The 17,404-nt window shown below is 26.7% G+C and overlaps 1 protein-coding gene across 3 annotated transcripts; it reads right to left on the reverse strand.

Annotated features, from left to right (window-relative positions):
- Window positions 1–8,033: 8,033 nt before the first annotated feature.
- LOC133536548 (uncharacterized) lies at window positions 8,034–13,706 on the reverse strand. Of its 3 annotated transcripts, none has more exons than XR_009802483.1 (2): window positions 8,356–13,706; window positions 8,034–8,225 (listed from the first exon to the last, which is right to left on the reverse strand). XR_009802483.1 is itself a non-coding variant. In XM_061877176.1 (2 exons), the coding sequence occupies exon 2, from the start codon at window positions 12,522–12,524 to the stop codon at window positions 9,057–9,059; it is 3,468 nt and encodes a 1,155-aa protein (XP_061733160.1). In that variant the 5' UTR covers window positions 12,525–13,466; window positions 13,597–13,656; the 3' UTR covers window positions 8,232–9,056. The 3 variants fall into 3 exon arrangements, 1 of the variants encoding a protein (XP_061733160.1); XR_009802484.1 differs by lacking the exon at window positions 8,034–8,225 and adding an exon at window positions 8,232–8,355 and having other exon boundaries at window positions 8,415–13,706; XM_061877176.1 differs by lacking the exon at window positions 8,034–8,225 and having other exon boundaries at window positions 8,232–13,466; window positions 13,597–13,656.
- Window positions 13,707–17,404: the final 3,698 nt, after the last annotated feature.

Consider the following 17,404-nt stretch of genomic DNA (forward strand, 5'->3'; position numbering starts at 1 on the left):
ATACATGTTTAGTGTATTAATATTAAATATACTTTTAGTGTATAAATAGTAAATACACGTTTAGTGTAACAATATTAAATACATGTTTAGTGTATTAATATTAAATATATGTTTAGTTTATTAAAATTAAATACATGTTTTTCTATTAATATTAAATACATATTAAGTGTAAGAATAATAACTACATGTTTATTGAATGAATATTAAATACATGTTTGGTGTATGAATATTTAATACATGTTTAGTGTATTAATATTAAATATGTGTTTAGTTTATTAAAATTAAATACATGTTTTTGTATTAATATTAAATACATGTTTAGTGTATTAATATTAAATATATGTTTAGTTTATTAAAATTAAATACATGTTTTTGTATTAATATCAAATACATGTTTAGTGTATTAATATTAAATACATGTTTAGTGTATTAATATTAAATACATGTTTAGTGTATAAATGTTAAATACATGTTTAGTGTATAAATATTAAATATATGTTTAGTTTATTAAAATTAAATACATGTTTTTGTATTAATATTAAATACATGTTTAGTGTATGAATAATAACTACAGGTTTAGTGTATAAATATTAAATACATGTTTAGTGTATGAATGTTAAATACATGTTTAGTTTATGAATATTAAATATATGTTTAGTGTATTAATATTAAATATATATTTAGTTTATTATAATTAAATACATGTTCTGTATTAATATTAAATACATGTTTAGTGTATAAATATTAAATATATGTTTAGTGTATTAATATTAAATACATGTTTAGTGTATGAATATTAAATACATGTTTAGTGTATAAATATTAAATACATGTTTAGTGTATTATATTAAATACATGTTTAGTGTATTAATATTAAATACACTTTTAGTGTATAAATAGTAAAGACACGTTTAGTGTAACAATATTAAATACATGTTTAGTGTATTAATATTAAATATATGTTTAGTTTATTAAAATTAAATACATGTTTTTGTATTAATATTAAATACATATTAAGTGTAAGAATAATAACTACATGTTTATTGAATGAATATTAAATACATGTTTAGTGTATGAATATTTAATACATGTTTAGTGTATTAATATTAAATATGTGTTTAGTTTATTAAAATTAAATACATGTTTTTGTATTAATATTAAATACATGTTTAGTGTATTAATATTAAATATATGTTTGGTTTATTAAAATTAAATACATGTTTAGTGTATAAATGTTAAATACATGTTTAGTGTATAAATATTAAATACATGTTTAGTTTATTAAAATTAAATACATGTTTTTGTATTAATATTAAATACATGTTTAGTGTATGAATAATAACAACAGGTTTAGTGTATAAATATTAAATACATGTTTAGTGTATGAATGTTAAATACATGTTTAGTTTATGAATATTAAATATATGTTTAGTGTATTAATATTAAATATATATTTAGTTTATTATAATTAAATACATGTTCTGTATTAATATTAAATACATGTTTAGTGTATAAATATTTAATACATGTTTAGTGTATTAATATTAAATACATGTTTAGTGTATGAATATTAAATACATGTTTAGTGTATAAATATTAAATACATGTTTAGTGTATTATATTAAATACATGTTTAGTGTATTAATATTAAATACACTTTTAGTGTATAAATAGTAAAGACACGTTTAGTGTAACAATATTAAATACATGTTTAGTGTATTAATATTAAATATATTTTTGGTTTATTAAAATTAAATACATGTTTTTGTATTAATATTAAATACATATTAAGTGTAAGAATAATAACTACATGTTTATTGAATGAATATTAAATACATGTTTAGTGTATGAATATTTAATACATGTTTAGTGTATTAATATTAAATATGTGTTTAGTTTATTAAAATTAAATACATGTTTTTGTATTAATATTAAATACATGTTTAGTGTATTAATATTAAATATATGTTTGGTTTATTAAAATTAAATACATGTTTAGTGTATAAATGTTAAATACATGTTTAGTGTATGAATTTTAAATATATGTTTAGTTTATTAAAATTAAATACATGTTTTTGTATTCATATTAAATACATGTTTAGTGTATAAATATTAAATACATGTTTATTGTACGAATATTAAATACATGTTTAGTGTATGAATATTAAATACATGTTTAATGTATGAATATTAAATACATGTTTAGTGTATAAATATTAAATAGATGTTTCGTGTACGAATATTAAATACATGTTTAGTGTATGAATATTAAATACATGTTTAGTGTATGAATATTAAATACATTTTAATGTATGAATATTAAATACATGTTTAGTGTATAAATATTAAATACATGTTTAATGTATGAATATTAAATACATGTTTAGTGTATGAATATTAAATACATTTTTAATGTATGAATATTAAATACATATTTAGTGTATAAATATTAAATACATGTTAAGTGTATAAATATTAAATACATGTTTCATGTACGAATATTGAATACATGTTTAGTGTATGAATATTAAATACATGTTTAATGTATGAATATTAAATACATGTTTAGTGTATGAATATTAAATACATTTTTAATGTATGAATATTAAATACATGTTTAGTGTATAAATATTAAATACATGTTTAATGTATGAATATTAAATACATGTTCAGTGTATGAATATTAAATACATTTTTAATGTATGAATTTTAAATACATATTTAGTGTATAAATATTAAATACATGTTAAGTGTATAAATATTAAATACATATTTAGTGTATAAATATTAAATACATGTTTAGTTTATGAATATTAAATACATGTTTAGTGGATAAATATTAAATACATGTTTAGTGTATAAATATTAAATACATGTTTAGTGTATTAATATTAAATATGTGTTTACTTTATTAAAATTAAATAAATGTTTTTGTATTAATATTAAATACATGTTTAGTGTATAAATATTAAATACAGGTTTAGTGTATTAATATTAAATACATGTTTAGTGTATGAATAATAACTACAGGATTAGTGTATAAATATTAAATACATGTTTAGTGTATGAATGTTAAATACATGTTTAGTTTATGAATATTAAATATATGTTTAGTGTATTAATATTAAATATATATTTAGTTTATTAAAATTAAATACATGTTCTGTATTAATATTAAATACATGTTTAATGTATGAATTTTAAATACATGTTTAGTGTATTAATATTAAATACATGTTTAGCGTATTATATTAAATACATGTTTAGTGTATTAATATTAAATACACTTTTAGTGTATAAATAGTAAATACACGTTTAGTGTAACAATATTAAATACATGTTTAGTGTATTAATATTAAATATATGTTTAGTTTATTAAAATTAAATACATGTTCTGTATTAATATTAAATACATGTTTAGTGTATAAATTTTAAATACATGTTTAGTGTATAAATATTAAATACATGTTTAGCGTATTATATTAAATACATGTTTAGTGTATTAATATTAAATACACTTTTAGTGTATAAATAGTACATACACGTTTAGTGTAACAATATTAAATACATGTTTAGTGTATTAATATTAAATATATGTTTAGTTTATTAAAATTAAATACATGTTTTTGTATTAATATTAAATACATATTAAGTGTAATAATAATAACTACATGTTTATTGAATGAATATTAAATACATGTTTAGTGTATGAATATTTAATACATGTTTAGTGTATTAATATTAAATATGTGTTTAGTTTATTAAAATTAAATACATGTTTTTGTATTAATATTAAATACATGTTTAGTGTATTAATATTAAATATATGTTTGGTTTATTAAAATTAAATACATGTTTTTGTATTAATATTAAATACATGTTTAGTGTATTAATATTAAATACATGTTTAGTGTATAAATGTTAAATACATGTTTAGTGTATGAATTTTAAATATATGTTTAGTTTATTAAAATTAAATACATGTTTTTGTATTAATATTAAATACATGTTTAGTGTATAAATATTAAATACATGTTTAGTGTATTAATATTAAATACATGTTTAGTGTATAAATATAAGTGTATGAGAAACCAAACTTATGTAAAAAAAAAAAAAAAGAAACAAAAAAAAAGGAAAAAGAGAGATAGAGAGACGGAGAGGACCGGACTTATTAAGAGGGAACGTGCGCCCTCCTGTGGACTTCTGCCGCAACTGCACGCATAAAGAAATTCATTATTTCCAAGTGTGCCTTATTTAGAGGATAATAAATACATGTTTACTAAATGAATATTAAATATATGATTAGTATATGATTACATATACGTTTAGTATATGATTATTAAATACATGTTCAGTGTATTAATATTAAATACATGTTTAGTGTATGAATATTAAATACATGTTCAGTGTATTAATATTAAATACATGTTTAGTGTATGAATATTAAATACATATTTAGTGTATAAATATTAAATACATGTTTAGTGTATGAATATTAAATACATGTTTAGTGTATTAATATTAAATACATGTTTAGTGTATGAATATTAAATACATATTTAGTGTATGAATATGAAATACATGTTTAGTGTATAAATATTAAATACATGTTTAGTGTATGAATATTAAATACATGTTTAGTGTATAAATATTAAATACATGTTTAGTGTATAAATAATAACTACATGTTTAGTGTATGAATATTAAATACATGTTTAGTGTATGAATATTAAATACATGTTTAGTGTATACATATTAAATACATGTTTAATGTATGAATATTAAATACATGTTTAGTGTATGAATATTAAATATATTTTTAATGTATGAATATTAAATACACATTTAGTGTATAAATAATAAATACATGTTAAGTTAATAAATATTAAATACATATTTAGTGTATAAATATTAAATACATGATTAGTGTATTAATATTAAATACATGTTTAGTGTATTAATATTAAATACATGTATAGTGTATTAATATTAAATACATGTTTAGTGTATAAATAATAACTACATGTTTAGTGTATGAATATTAAATACATGTTTAGTGTATAAATGTTAAATACATGTTTAGTTTAGGAATATTAAATACATGTTTAGTGTATTAATATTAAATATATATTTAGTTTATTACAATTAAATACATGTTTTTGTATTAATATTAAATACATGTTTAGTGTATGAATATTAAATACATGTTTAGTGTATGAATATTAAATACATGTTTAGTGTAAAAATATTAAGTACATGTTTAGTTTATGAATATTAAATACATGTTTAGTGGATATATAATAGATACATATTTAGTGTATTAATATTAAATACATGTTTAGTGTATAAATATTAAATACATGTTTAGTGTATGAATAATAACTACATGTTTAGTGTATTAATATTAAACACGTTTAGTGTATAAATATTAAATACAATTTTAGTGTATGAATATTAAATACACGTTTAGTGTAAAAATATTAAATACATGTTTAGTGTATTAATATTAAATATATATTTAGTTTATTAAAATTAAATACATGTTTTTGTATTAATATTAAATACATGTTTTTGTATTAATATTAAATACATGTTTAGTGTATAAATATTAAATACATGTTTAGTGTATAAATATTAAATACATGTTTAGTGTATGAATATTAAATACATGTTTTGTGTATAAATATTAAATACATGTTTCTTGTACGAATATTAAATACATGTTTAGTGTAAAAATATTAAATACATGTTTAGTGTATTAATATTAAATACATGTTTAGTGTATTAATATTAAATACATGTTAAGTGTATTAATATTAAATACATGTTTAGTGTATAAATAATAACTAAATGTTTAGTGTAATAATATTAAATATATGTTTAGTTTATTAAAATTAAATACATGTTTTTGTATTAATATTAAATACATGTTTAGTGTATAAATATTAAATACATGTTTAGTGTATTAATATTAAATATATATTTAGTTTATTAAAATTAAATACATGTTTTTGTATTAATATTAAATACATATTAAGTGTAAGAATAATAACTACATGTTTATTGAATGAATATTAAATACATGTTTAGTGTATAAATATTTAATACATGTTTACTGTATTAATATCAAATACATGTTTAGTGTATGAATAATAACTACATGTTTAGTGTATGAATATTAAATACATGTTTAGTGTATAAATATTAAATACATGTTTAGTGTATTAATATTAAATATATGTTTAGTTTATTAAAAATTAAATACATTTTTAGTGTATGAATATTAAATACATGTTTAGTGTATAAATGTTAAATACATGTTTAGTTTATGAATATTAAATACATGTTTAGTGTATTAATATTAAATATATATTTAGTTTATTAAAATTAAATACATGTTTTTGTATTAATATTAAATACATGTTTACTGTATTAATAATAAATACATGTTTAGTGTATTAATAATAACTACATGTTAAGTGTATGAATATTAAATACATGTTTAGTGTATAAATATTAAATACATGTTTAGTGTATTAATATTAAATATACGTTTAGTTTATTAAAATTAAATACATGTTTTTGTATAAATATTAAATACATGTTTAGTGTATGAATATTAAATACATGTTTAGTGTATGAATATTAAATACATGTTTAGTGTATGAATATTAAATACATGTTTATTGTATGAATATTAAATACATGTTTAGTGTATAAATATTAAATACATGTTTCGTGTACGAATATTAAATACATGTTTAGTGTATGAATATTAAATACATGTTTAATGTATGAATGTTAAATACATGTTTAGTGTATGAATATTGAATACATTTTTAATGTATGAATATTAAATACATGTTTAGTGTATGAATATTAAATACATGTTTCGTGAATAAATATTAAATACATGTTAAGTGTATGAATATTAAATACATATTTAGTGTATGAATATTAAATACATGATTAGTGTATTAATATTAAATACATGATTAGTGTATAACTATTAAATACATGTTCAGTGTATAAATATTAAATACATGTTTAGTGTAATACTATTAAATATATGTTTAGTTTATTAAAATTAAATACATGTTTTTGTATTAATATTAAATACATGTTTAGTGTATAATATTAAATGCATGTTTAGTGTATGAATATTAAATATATGTTTAGTTTATGAATATTGAATACATGTTTAGTGGATATATAATAAATACATGTTTAGTGTATGAATATTAAATACATGATTAGTGTATAACTATTAAATACATGTTCAGTGTATAAATATTAAATACATGTTTAGTGTAATACTATTAAATATATGTTTAGTTTATTAAACTTAAATACATGTTTTGTATTAATATTAAATACATTTTAAGTGTATGAATATTAAATACACGTTTAGTGTATGAATATTAAATACATGTTTAGTTTATGAATATTGAATACATGTTTAGTGGATATATAATAAATACATGTTTAGTGTATGAATATTAAATACATGTTTAGTGTATGAATGTTAAATACATGTTTAGTTTATGAATATTAAATACATGTTTAATGTATAAATATTAAATACATGTTTAGTGTATTAATATTAAATACATGTTTAGTGTATGAATATTAAATACATGTTTAGTTTATGAATATCAAATACATGTTTAGTGTATAAATAATAACTACATGTTTAGTGTATGAATATTAAATACATGTTTAGTGTATGAATATTAAATACATGTTTAGTGTATACATATTAAATACATGTTTAATGTATGAATATTAAATACATGTTTAGTGTATGAATATTAAATATATGTTTAGTGTATTAATATTAAATATATGTTTAGTTTATTAAACTTAAATACATGTTTTGTATTAATATTAAATACATTTTAAGTGTATGAATATTAAATACACGTTTAGTGTATGAATATTAAATACATGTTTAGTTTATGAATATTGAATACATGTTTAGTGGATATATAATAAATACATGTTGTCACAACCACTGGCTTGTTAGTGGCTGTAACATTAAGGGAGACCACACCGATTTGTACATTTTAGCCAACAGATCTTTTATTTACAACATGTATCAGTGATCAGTAATGTGAATTAACCAAGGAATGTATCAGTAAATGAGTGTTGTCCAAAAAGGGTGTTAGTGTGGTGCTAATCCCGGCCGTCGTTGCCGTGACCATACGGTCACCAAACGAATGTGCCTGTGGGACGAGAGAGAGAAAGAGAGAGAGCATGAGCATGAGAGCGAGAGCATGCTGATGGGAGGCCTTTTATAGGCCGCCCAATCAGCAGCCCTCTGAGATGTTGCACGTCTTCACAGACCAGCTCCACCTGCGGGTCGGAGGACCAAAGTGCCCCAAACACTAACCGGCAGCAACCGACAGCTCCACCTGCGGGTCGGAGGACCAAAGTGCCCCAAACACTAACCGGCAGAGCCGGGCATGACATCCCCCCCCTTAAAAACAGAGACCCGTGTTAACTGGGTCTCTGAAGCACCATCAAAAAATAGAAAACCAAAACCTACAGTAGCCCCAGTAGCTATATTCTAGTCCCAATGACGCACCTCCCCTCCACCCCAGACCAACCAGAACCCAAACCATCCCAAACACCCTCCTTACCCTCCGACCTTCCCTGCACCCAGCAAATCCTGGTACCCGGACAGCGACCTTTAAGGGAAACAGAGAAAAACCGCAGGTTAGGAGTGAGTGGAGATGATTAGACCTCCTGGTCCAGAGCCCGAGAGAGCGCATCAGCCATTACATTTTCCACCCCGCGAATATGGCGGATCAACAGGTGGAATGGCTGCAGAAACAGTGCCCAGCGCAACAGGCGCTGGTTGGTGGACCCTTTGAAAGACTGTAGAAAAGTGAGAGGGTTGTGATCTGAGTAGACCACAATTGGATGGAGACCCCCTCCCACATAGACTTCAAAGTGTTGCAATGCCCAAATCAATGCTAATGCTTCCTTTTCAATCACTGAATAATTAAATTGGTATTTGTTGAATTTTTTTGAAAAATAGCAAACCGGTCTGGCTACTCCATCATCATCAGCCTGCAGGAGGACCGCACCTGCTCCCACCTGTCGGAAAACAAAGGCAAAAACTCAAAAATCAAATCCGACAACTGTTTACGCTGTACCTCACTTAAATGACCGAGGAGACTATCTAGCTCCTTTAACTGCTGAGTATTATCTAAGCGCCCGTGTAACACTGAATCATCAGGTGCGCGCACTTCATCCCAAGCTGCCACCTCCGGCCAGTTGAGCGGTTCCCCAACCCCAACGGCTAGACCCACTGGACTCGCAGCAATCCCACCCGCCTTGTCGGAACCTGCAGAGTGGTAAGGCTTGAGTAAATTCACATGACACAGTTGCTGTGATCGTTTACGATCAGGAGTTGATAGTAAATAATTGAGATCTGACACTTGGCTCATAACCGTAAATGGACCAGAGTATTTTGCTGTAAATGGTGACCCCGGAATGGGCAGCAAAGCTAAAACTTGATCACCTGGATTGAAAACTCTGATCTTCGCTTTACGGTCATAACGCAGCTTTATTTTCACCTGAGCTTTAGTCAAATGCTCGGTTGCCTCTTTCCATGCAAGCAACAGCCTACGACGAAAACCATCTACATACTCAGTGAAACTGACGGGAGTGTTCTGCAGATCCAGATTGGCATTTAAAACAGACAGTGAGGTCCGGACTTTGTGGCCAAAGACTAGGTCATTTGGACTAAAACCAGTGCTTTCTTGAACTACACCACGCGCAGACAACAAGAGCCATGGCAACGCCTCCTCCCAATCTCTCCGCATCTCAACACAGTAAGCGCGCAAGAGAGACTTCAACGTGGCATGCCAGCGCTCCAATGCCCCCTGACTCTGTGCGTGATACGCGCTGCTCAAATTGTGCTTCACCTGCATCGACTTCAACGCTGCAGCAAATGTTCTGGAGGTAAAGTTAGACCCTCTGTCGCTCTGAATTACCTTCGGAATGCCAAAGACAGAAATGAATTTAGACAAACATTTCAATATTGACCTTGTGGTAATTGTTCTCAAGGCATACGCTGCTGGATACCGAGTGGCCTGGCACATGATGGTAAAGAGGTACACACAACCATATTTCGAAGGGGGTAGTGGACCTACACAATCAATAATGAGATGCTCAAATGGTGTGCCAACAGACGGAATAGGTTGAAGTGGTGCAGGTTTAATGGGAGTACTCTGTTTCGCAACCTGGCAAACATGACATGCTTTGACAAATCTAGATACATGGCGTTTCATCCGTGGCCAGTAAAAATGTTCCAAAAGACGTCGGTAGGTTTTCTTAACTCCAAAATGCCCAGACTCTGCTCCATGGGCTGTTCTCAAAATCAAATCACGGTATTTGTCAGGTACCATCACTTGAATCACCTGACCTGCCACTTCAGGATCAACACCTGGCAACCACGTATGCAGCAAAACGCCATTCTGAATGAAGTAACCCATCGTTGGATCAGTAGAAGCTAAGGCAAAATATTTCTCAAAGCTCTGATCATTCTTTTGTGCCTCAATTAAATCTTGACATGACAGAGGTTCGGGCAGCTCAGGAACAAAAAAAGGCACAGATTTGGACACATCCGACGATTGCGCCTGCGTGTGAGACATTGCCCTAGTCACAGCACAAGCAGTAAACACTTCTGGGAATTCTTGACAACACGCGTCTGGCTCCTCTACAGATAGCGGTACAGGTGTAACAACTGGAGGTGGAGAAACTAAACACCCACCCAAATTGTTCCCCAGAATTACATTGATATCCTGCATAGGCAGAGACGGTCTCACAGCAATAGTCACCTCCCCATTCACAAATCCTGAACACAAGTGAATTTTGTGCAACGGTACAGAAAATGACTGCATGCCTATTCCTCTAATCAAAACACATTTCCCAGTGTCAGATGCTGTGGAAAATGGCAAAACTGCTCCAGAAATGAAACTCTCAGATGCCCCAGTGTCTCTTAAGATTTTAACTGGAACTTTTTGTGTCTCTCCAACCAATGACACCCAGCCATCACTAATGAATGGAGCGAAATCAGACCCAGCTGACTCTACTGATTTCGTCTGCTCGTCTGACACAGATGCACCATCTTCAATCACTTGCTCACAATGAACTTCCAAACGAGGTAACGGTGTTAAATCAGAGACGCCAAAATCAACTGGATGCACAACAGAAACACACCCAGCTACCTTGGCATTAGATTTACGGCCTTTCAACAGCGGGCAGTCCTTTTTCCAATGTCCCTCCTGCAAACAGTAATGACATTTATTCGTCGGGCTTGGGCGAGATTTGCTACTTCCATTATCAAATTTAGGAACATTACTGGAATTGCCATAATTGGATCGATTTGAACTACGACCATAACGAGGAGGAGAACGTTGTGGAGGAGAACGAGCAGGATCATAACGTTGGTGGCTATTATACCGTGGAGGAAAGCTGTAAGGCTTACGTTTATGAGTCAACACAAAGGTATCAGCAAGCGAGGCTGCCTCCTCCACTGACTTTGCCTTTTGCTCATTAATGTAGGTTGCAATTCGATCTGGTACAATGTTCTTAAACTGCTCCAAAATCAACAAATCACGCAAATTTTCGTAAGTTGAGACAGACTCTGAAGTGAGCCACCGGTTAAAATAAGTACTCAACTCTCTTGCCACTTCAGCATGGGTCTGATTATCACGTTTACGCCAGTTTCTGAAACGTTGTCTGTAAGCTTCTGGATTCAGTTCATAACATTTCAAGACCGCTTTTTTCACCTCAGCATACTTGTGCCTATCAACAGGTGTTAATGCCAAGTATGCCTCCCGTGCGCGTCCTACTAGTACAGTTTGCAAAAGCACCGTTCTATCCTCTTCACTCCACTTTTTGTCAGAGGCCATCTGTTCAAACAGTGAGAAAAACACGTCTGGGTCACGTTCGTCAAACTTTGGAACATACTTTACCATGCTATCCATACTTGACCCGGACAGATTTCCACTAATCTTACCTTCTGACATTAGTTTCAAACGATCCTGTTCAATTTTAATTTTCTCAAGCTGTACTGTAAGGTCCATTTCACCTTTTTTCAAATCCATTTCTTTTTCAAATTTGAGTCTCTCCATATCTGCTTGCTGTTGCAATCCTCGTTCTAATTTGATTTTTTCCAGTTCAAAAAGACGTTCTTTCTCCTTAGCCTGTTGCGCCCACTCAAATTCAAGTGCCTTCATCTCTCTTTGTTGCTCAAAAGTCAGTATGCCTACCCTCTCTGACTGCATAGGCTCTGACATACCCTTCACATGAGCGTCACCACCTTTTCCCGAAGGCAAAATGCTCTGCTCACACAAAAATTCGTGAATGGAGTCACGCAAGGGTCCCTTCTTACCAGTTCTAATGGCTGATGACAATTCCATGCCATACTTTTCTGCCAATTGCAACAACTGTTCCTTATTAAGGGCAAACAACAATTTCTCAGATGGTGCTTCCACAAAAGCCTCCATCCTGCTCAACCCAGGCCGTCAGTACCAATCTGGCTACTGTACCAAACCAACAATGAAACTACTGAAAAAACAACCCAACCAAAAACTAGCTCTAATTACGCTAGGCTCTCTCTCTCCAACCAATCTAACCAGGTCTCTAAAACATTACAGTTATGTTAACACAGCAAACTAACCTCGGAGCATCCCCCTAAACATTTTCCCCCCACTAGACTAATCTATTTTCACACAGAGCCCGAGGACGAGGATCATTTACTCACCAATACCTGTGGAGACGTACCATCCCGACAAAGCCGATTCAGCCGTTTCTCCAAGGCGGTGCCCTCGCCCAGGCTCTGTGACAGCAGGAACCTAGAACCCGTACTAGATGGGGATAAAGGCGACAGCTCCTAAGAGGCTGAATGCAATGCTACAAACTGCAATGAAACTCAACCAAGATGGCTGGAACAAACAATTCAGTGTCTACCTACACTTGCACGGTCAAACAAAGCCTCAAAAGTACAAATCAGCAGATCCCCCAATTAACTAACTGATAACAGGCCCCAACTGACTATCAGCAGTACACAATTAGTAACTCAGCTCTACTCACCTTCCTACGCTCCAAAAGCCAGTAGAAGGAATACTCAATACAAAGAGCTCTACGCACCTTCCTACGCTGCCATAGCCAGTAGAAGGAATTACCAAAGCCTAAAGTTACTACCAAATCCCGGACGAGCCCCCATATGTCACAACCACTGGCTTGTTAGTGGCTGTAACATTAAGGGAGACCACACCGATTTGTACATTTTAGCCAACAGATCTTTTATTTACAACATGTATCAGTGATCAGTAATGTGAATTAACCAAGGAATGTATCAGTAAATGAGTGTTGTCCAAAAAGGGTGTTAGTGTGGTGCTAATCCCGGCCGTCGTTGCCGTGACCATACGGTCACCAAACGAATGTGCCTGTGGGACGAGAGAGAGAAAGAGAGAGAGCATGAGCATGAGAGCGAGAGCATGCTGATGGGAGGCCTTTTATAGGCCGCCCAATCAGCAGCCCTCTGAGATGTTGCACGTCTTCACAGACCAGCTCCACCTGCGGGTCGGAGGACCAAAGTGCCCCAAACACTAACCGGCAGCAACCGACAGCTCCACCTGCGGGTCGGAGGACCAAAGTGCCCCAAACACTAACCGGCAGAGCCGGGCATGACAATGTTTAGTGTATGAATATTAAATACATGTTTAGTGTATGAATGTTAAATACATGTTTAGTTTATGAATATTAAATACATGTTTAATGTATAAATATTAAATACATGTTTAGTGTATTAATATTAAATACATGTTTAGTGTATGAATATTAAATACATGTTTAGTTTATGAATATCAAATACATGTTTAGTGTATAAATAATAACTACATGTTTAGTGTATGAATATTAAATACATGTTTAGTGTATGAATGTTAAATACATGTTTAGTTTATGAATATTAAATACATGTTTAATGTATAAATATTAAATACATGTTTAGTGTATTAATATTAAATACATGTTTAGTGTATGAATATTAAATACATGTTTAGTGTATAAATATTAAATACATGTTATTGTATTAATATTAAATACATGTTTAGTGTATTAATATTAAATACATGTTTAGTGTATGAATATTAAATACATGTTTAGTGTATAAATATTAAATACATGTTTAATGTATGAATATTAAATACATGTTTAGTGTATGAATATTAAATACATTTTTAATGTATGAATATTAAATACATATTTAGTGTATCTATATTAAATACATGTTAAGTGTATGAATATTAAATACATATTTAGTGTATGAATATTAAATACATGATTAGTATATTAATATTAAATACATGATTAGTGTATAAATATTAAATACATGTTTAGTGTATTAATATTAAATACATGTTTGGTGTATTAATATTAAATACATGTTTAGTGTAAAAATAATAACTAAATGTTTAGTGTATGAATATTAAATACATGTTCAGTGTATAAATATTAAATACATGTTTAGTGTAATAATATTAAATATATGTTTAGTTTATTAAAATTAAATACATGTTTTTGTATTAATATTAAATACATGCTTAGTGTATAAATATTAAATACATGTTTAGTGTATAAAAATTTAATACATGTTTAGTGTATTAATATTAAATGTATGTTTAGTTTATTAAAATTAAATACATGTTTTTGTATTGATATTAAATACATTTTTAGTTAATTAATATTAAATATATGTTTAGTTTATTAAAATTAAATACATGTTTTTGTACTAATATTAAATACATGTTTAGTGTATAAATATTAAATACATGTTTAGTGTATTAATATTAAATACATGTTTAGTGTATAAATATAAGTGTATGAGAAACCAAACTTATGTAAAAAAAAATAAAAGAAACAAAACAAAAGGAAAAAGAGAAATAGAGAGACGGAGAGGACCGGACTTATTAAGAGGGAACGTGCGCCCTCCTGTGGACTTCTGCCGCAACTGCACGCATAAAGAAATTCATTATTTCCAAGTGTGCCTTATTTAGAGGATAATAAATACATGTTTACTAAATGAATATTAAATATATGATTAGTATATGATTACATATACGTTTAGTATATGATTATTAAATACATGTTCAGTGTATTAATATTAAATGCATGTTTAGTGTATGAATATTAAATACATATTTAGTGTATTAATATTAAATACATGTTTAGTGTGTAAATATTAAATACATGTTTAGTGTATGAATATTAAATACATTTTTAGTGTATAAATATTAAATACATGTTTAGTGTATGAATATTAAATACATGTTGAATGTATGAATATTAAATACAAGTTTAGTGTATAAATATTAAATACATGTTCCGTGTACGAATATTAAATACATGTTTAGTGTATGAATATTAAATACATTTTAATGTATGAATATTAAATACATGTTTAGTGTATGAATATTAAATACATGTTCAATGTATAAATATTAAATACATGTTTAGTGTATGAATATTAAATACATTTTTAATGTATGAATATTAAATACATATTTAGTGTATAAATATTAAATACATGTTAAGTGTATAAATATTAAATACATATTTAGTGTATGAATATTAAATACATGATTAGTGTATTAATATTAAATACATGATTAGTGTATAAATATTAAATACATATTTAGTGTATTAATATTAAATACATGTTTAGTGTATTAATATTAAATACATGTTTAGTGTATTAATATTAAATACATGTTTAGTGTATAAATAATAACTAAATGTTTATTGTATGAATATTAAATACATGTTTAGTGTATAAATATTTAATACATGTTTACTGTATTAATATCAAATACATGTTTAGTGTATGAATAATAACTACATGTTTAGTGTATGAATATTAAATACATGTTTAGTGTATAAATATTAAATACATGTTTAGTGTATTAATATTAAATATATGTTTAGTTTATTAAAAATTAAATACATTTTTAGTGTATGAATATTAAATACATGTTTAGTGTATAAATGTTAAATACATGTTTAGTTTATGAATATTAAATACATGTTTAGTGTATTAATATTAAATATATATTTAGTTTATTAAAATTAAATACATGTTTTTGTATTAATATTAAATACATGTTTACTGTATTAATAATAAATACATGTTTAGTGTATTAATAATAACTACATGTTAAGTGTATGAATATTAAATACATGTTTAGAGTATAAATATTAAATACATGTTTAGTGTATTAATATTAAATATACGTTTAGTTTATTAAAATTAAATACATGTTTTTGTATAAATATTAAATACATGTTTAGTGTATGAATATTAAATACATGTTTAGTGTATAAATATTAAATACATGTTTAGTGTATGAATATTAAATACATGTTTATTGTATGAATATTAAATACATGTTTAGTGTATAAATATTAAATACATGTTTCGTGTACGAATATTAAATACATGTTTAGTGTATGAATATTAAATACATGTTTAATGTATGAATATTAAATACATGTTTAGTGTATGAATATTGAATACATTTTTAATGTATGAATATTAAATACATGTTTAGTGTATGAATATTAAATACATGTTTCGTGAATAAATATTAAATACATGTTAAGTGTATGAATATTAAATACATATTTAGTGTATGAATATTAAATACATGATTAGTGTATTAATATTAAATACATGATTAGTGTATAACTATTAAATACATGTTCAGTGTATAAATATTAAATACATGTTTAGTGTAATACTATTAAATATATGTTTAGTTTATTAAAATTAAATACATGTTTTTGTATTAATATTAAATACATGTTTAGTGTATAATATTAAATGCATGTTTAGTGTATGAATATTAAATATATGTTTAGTGTATTAATATTAAATATATGTTTAGTTTATTAAACTTAAATACATGTTTTGTATTAATATTAAATACATTTTAAGTGTATGAATATTAAATACACGTTTAGTGTATGAATATTAAATACATGTTTGGTTTATGAATATTGAATACATGTTTAGTGGATATATAATAAATACATGTTTAGTGTATGAATATTAAATACATGTTTAGTGTATGAATGTTAAATACATGTTTAGTTTATGAATATTAAATACATGTTTAATGTATGAATATTAAATACATGTTTAGTGTATTAATATTAAATACATGTTTAGTGTATGAATATTAAATACATGTTTAGTTTATGAATATCAAATACATGTTTAGTGTATAAATAATAACTACATGTTTAGTGTATGAATATTAAATACATGTTTAGTGTATGAATGTTAAATACATGTTTAGTTTATGAATATTAAATACATGTTTAA

Source organism: Nerophis ophidion, linkage group LG17, assembly GCF_033978795.1.
Source record: "Nerophis ophidion isolate RoL-2023_Sa linkage group LG17, RoL_Noph_v1.0, whole genome shotgun sequence".
NCBI lineage: Eukaryota > Metazoa > Chordata > Actinopteri > Syngnathiformes > Syngnathidae > Nerophis > Nerophis ophidion.

Excerpts from the sequence above, each read along its gene's own strand:
- LOC133536548 (XM_061877176.1), bottom strand. The coding sequence starts at position 12,524 with ATGGAGGCTTTTGTGGAAGCACCATCTGAGAAATTGTTGTTTGCCCTT.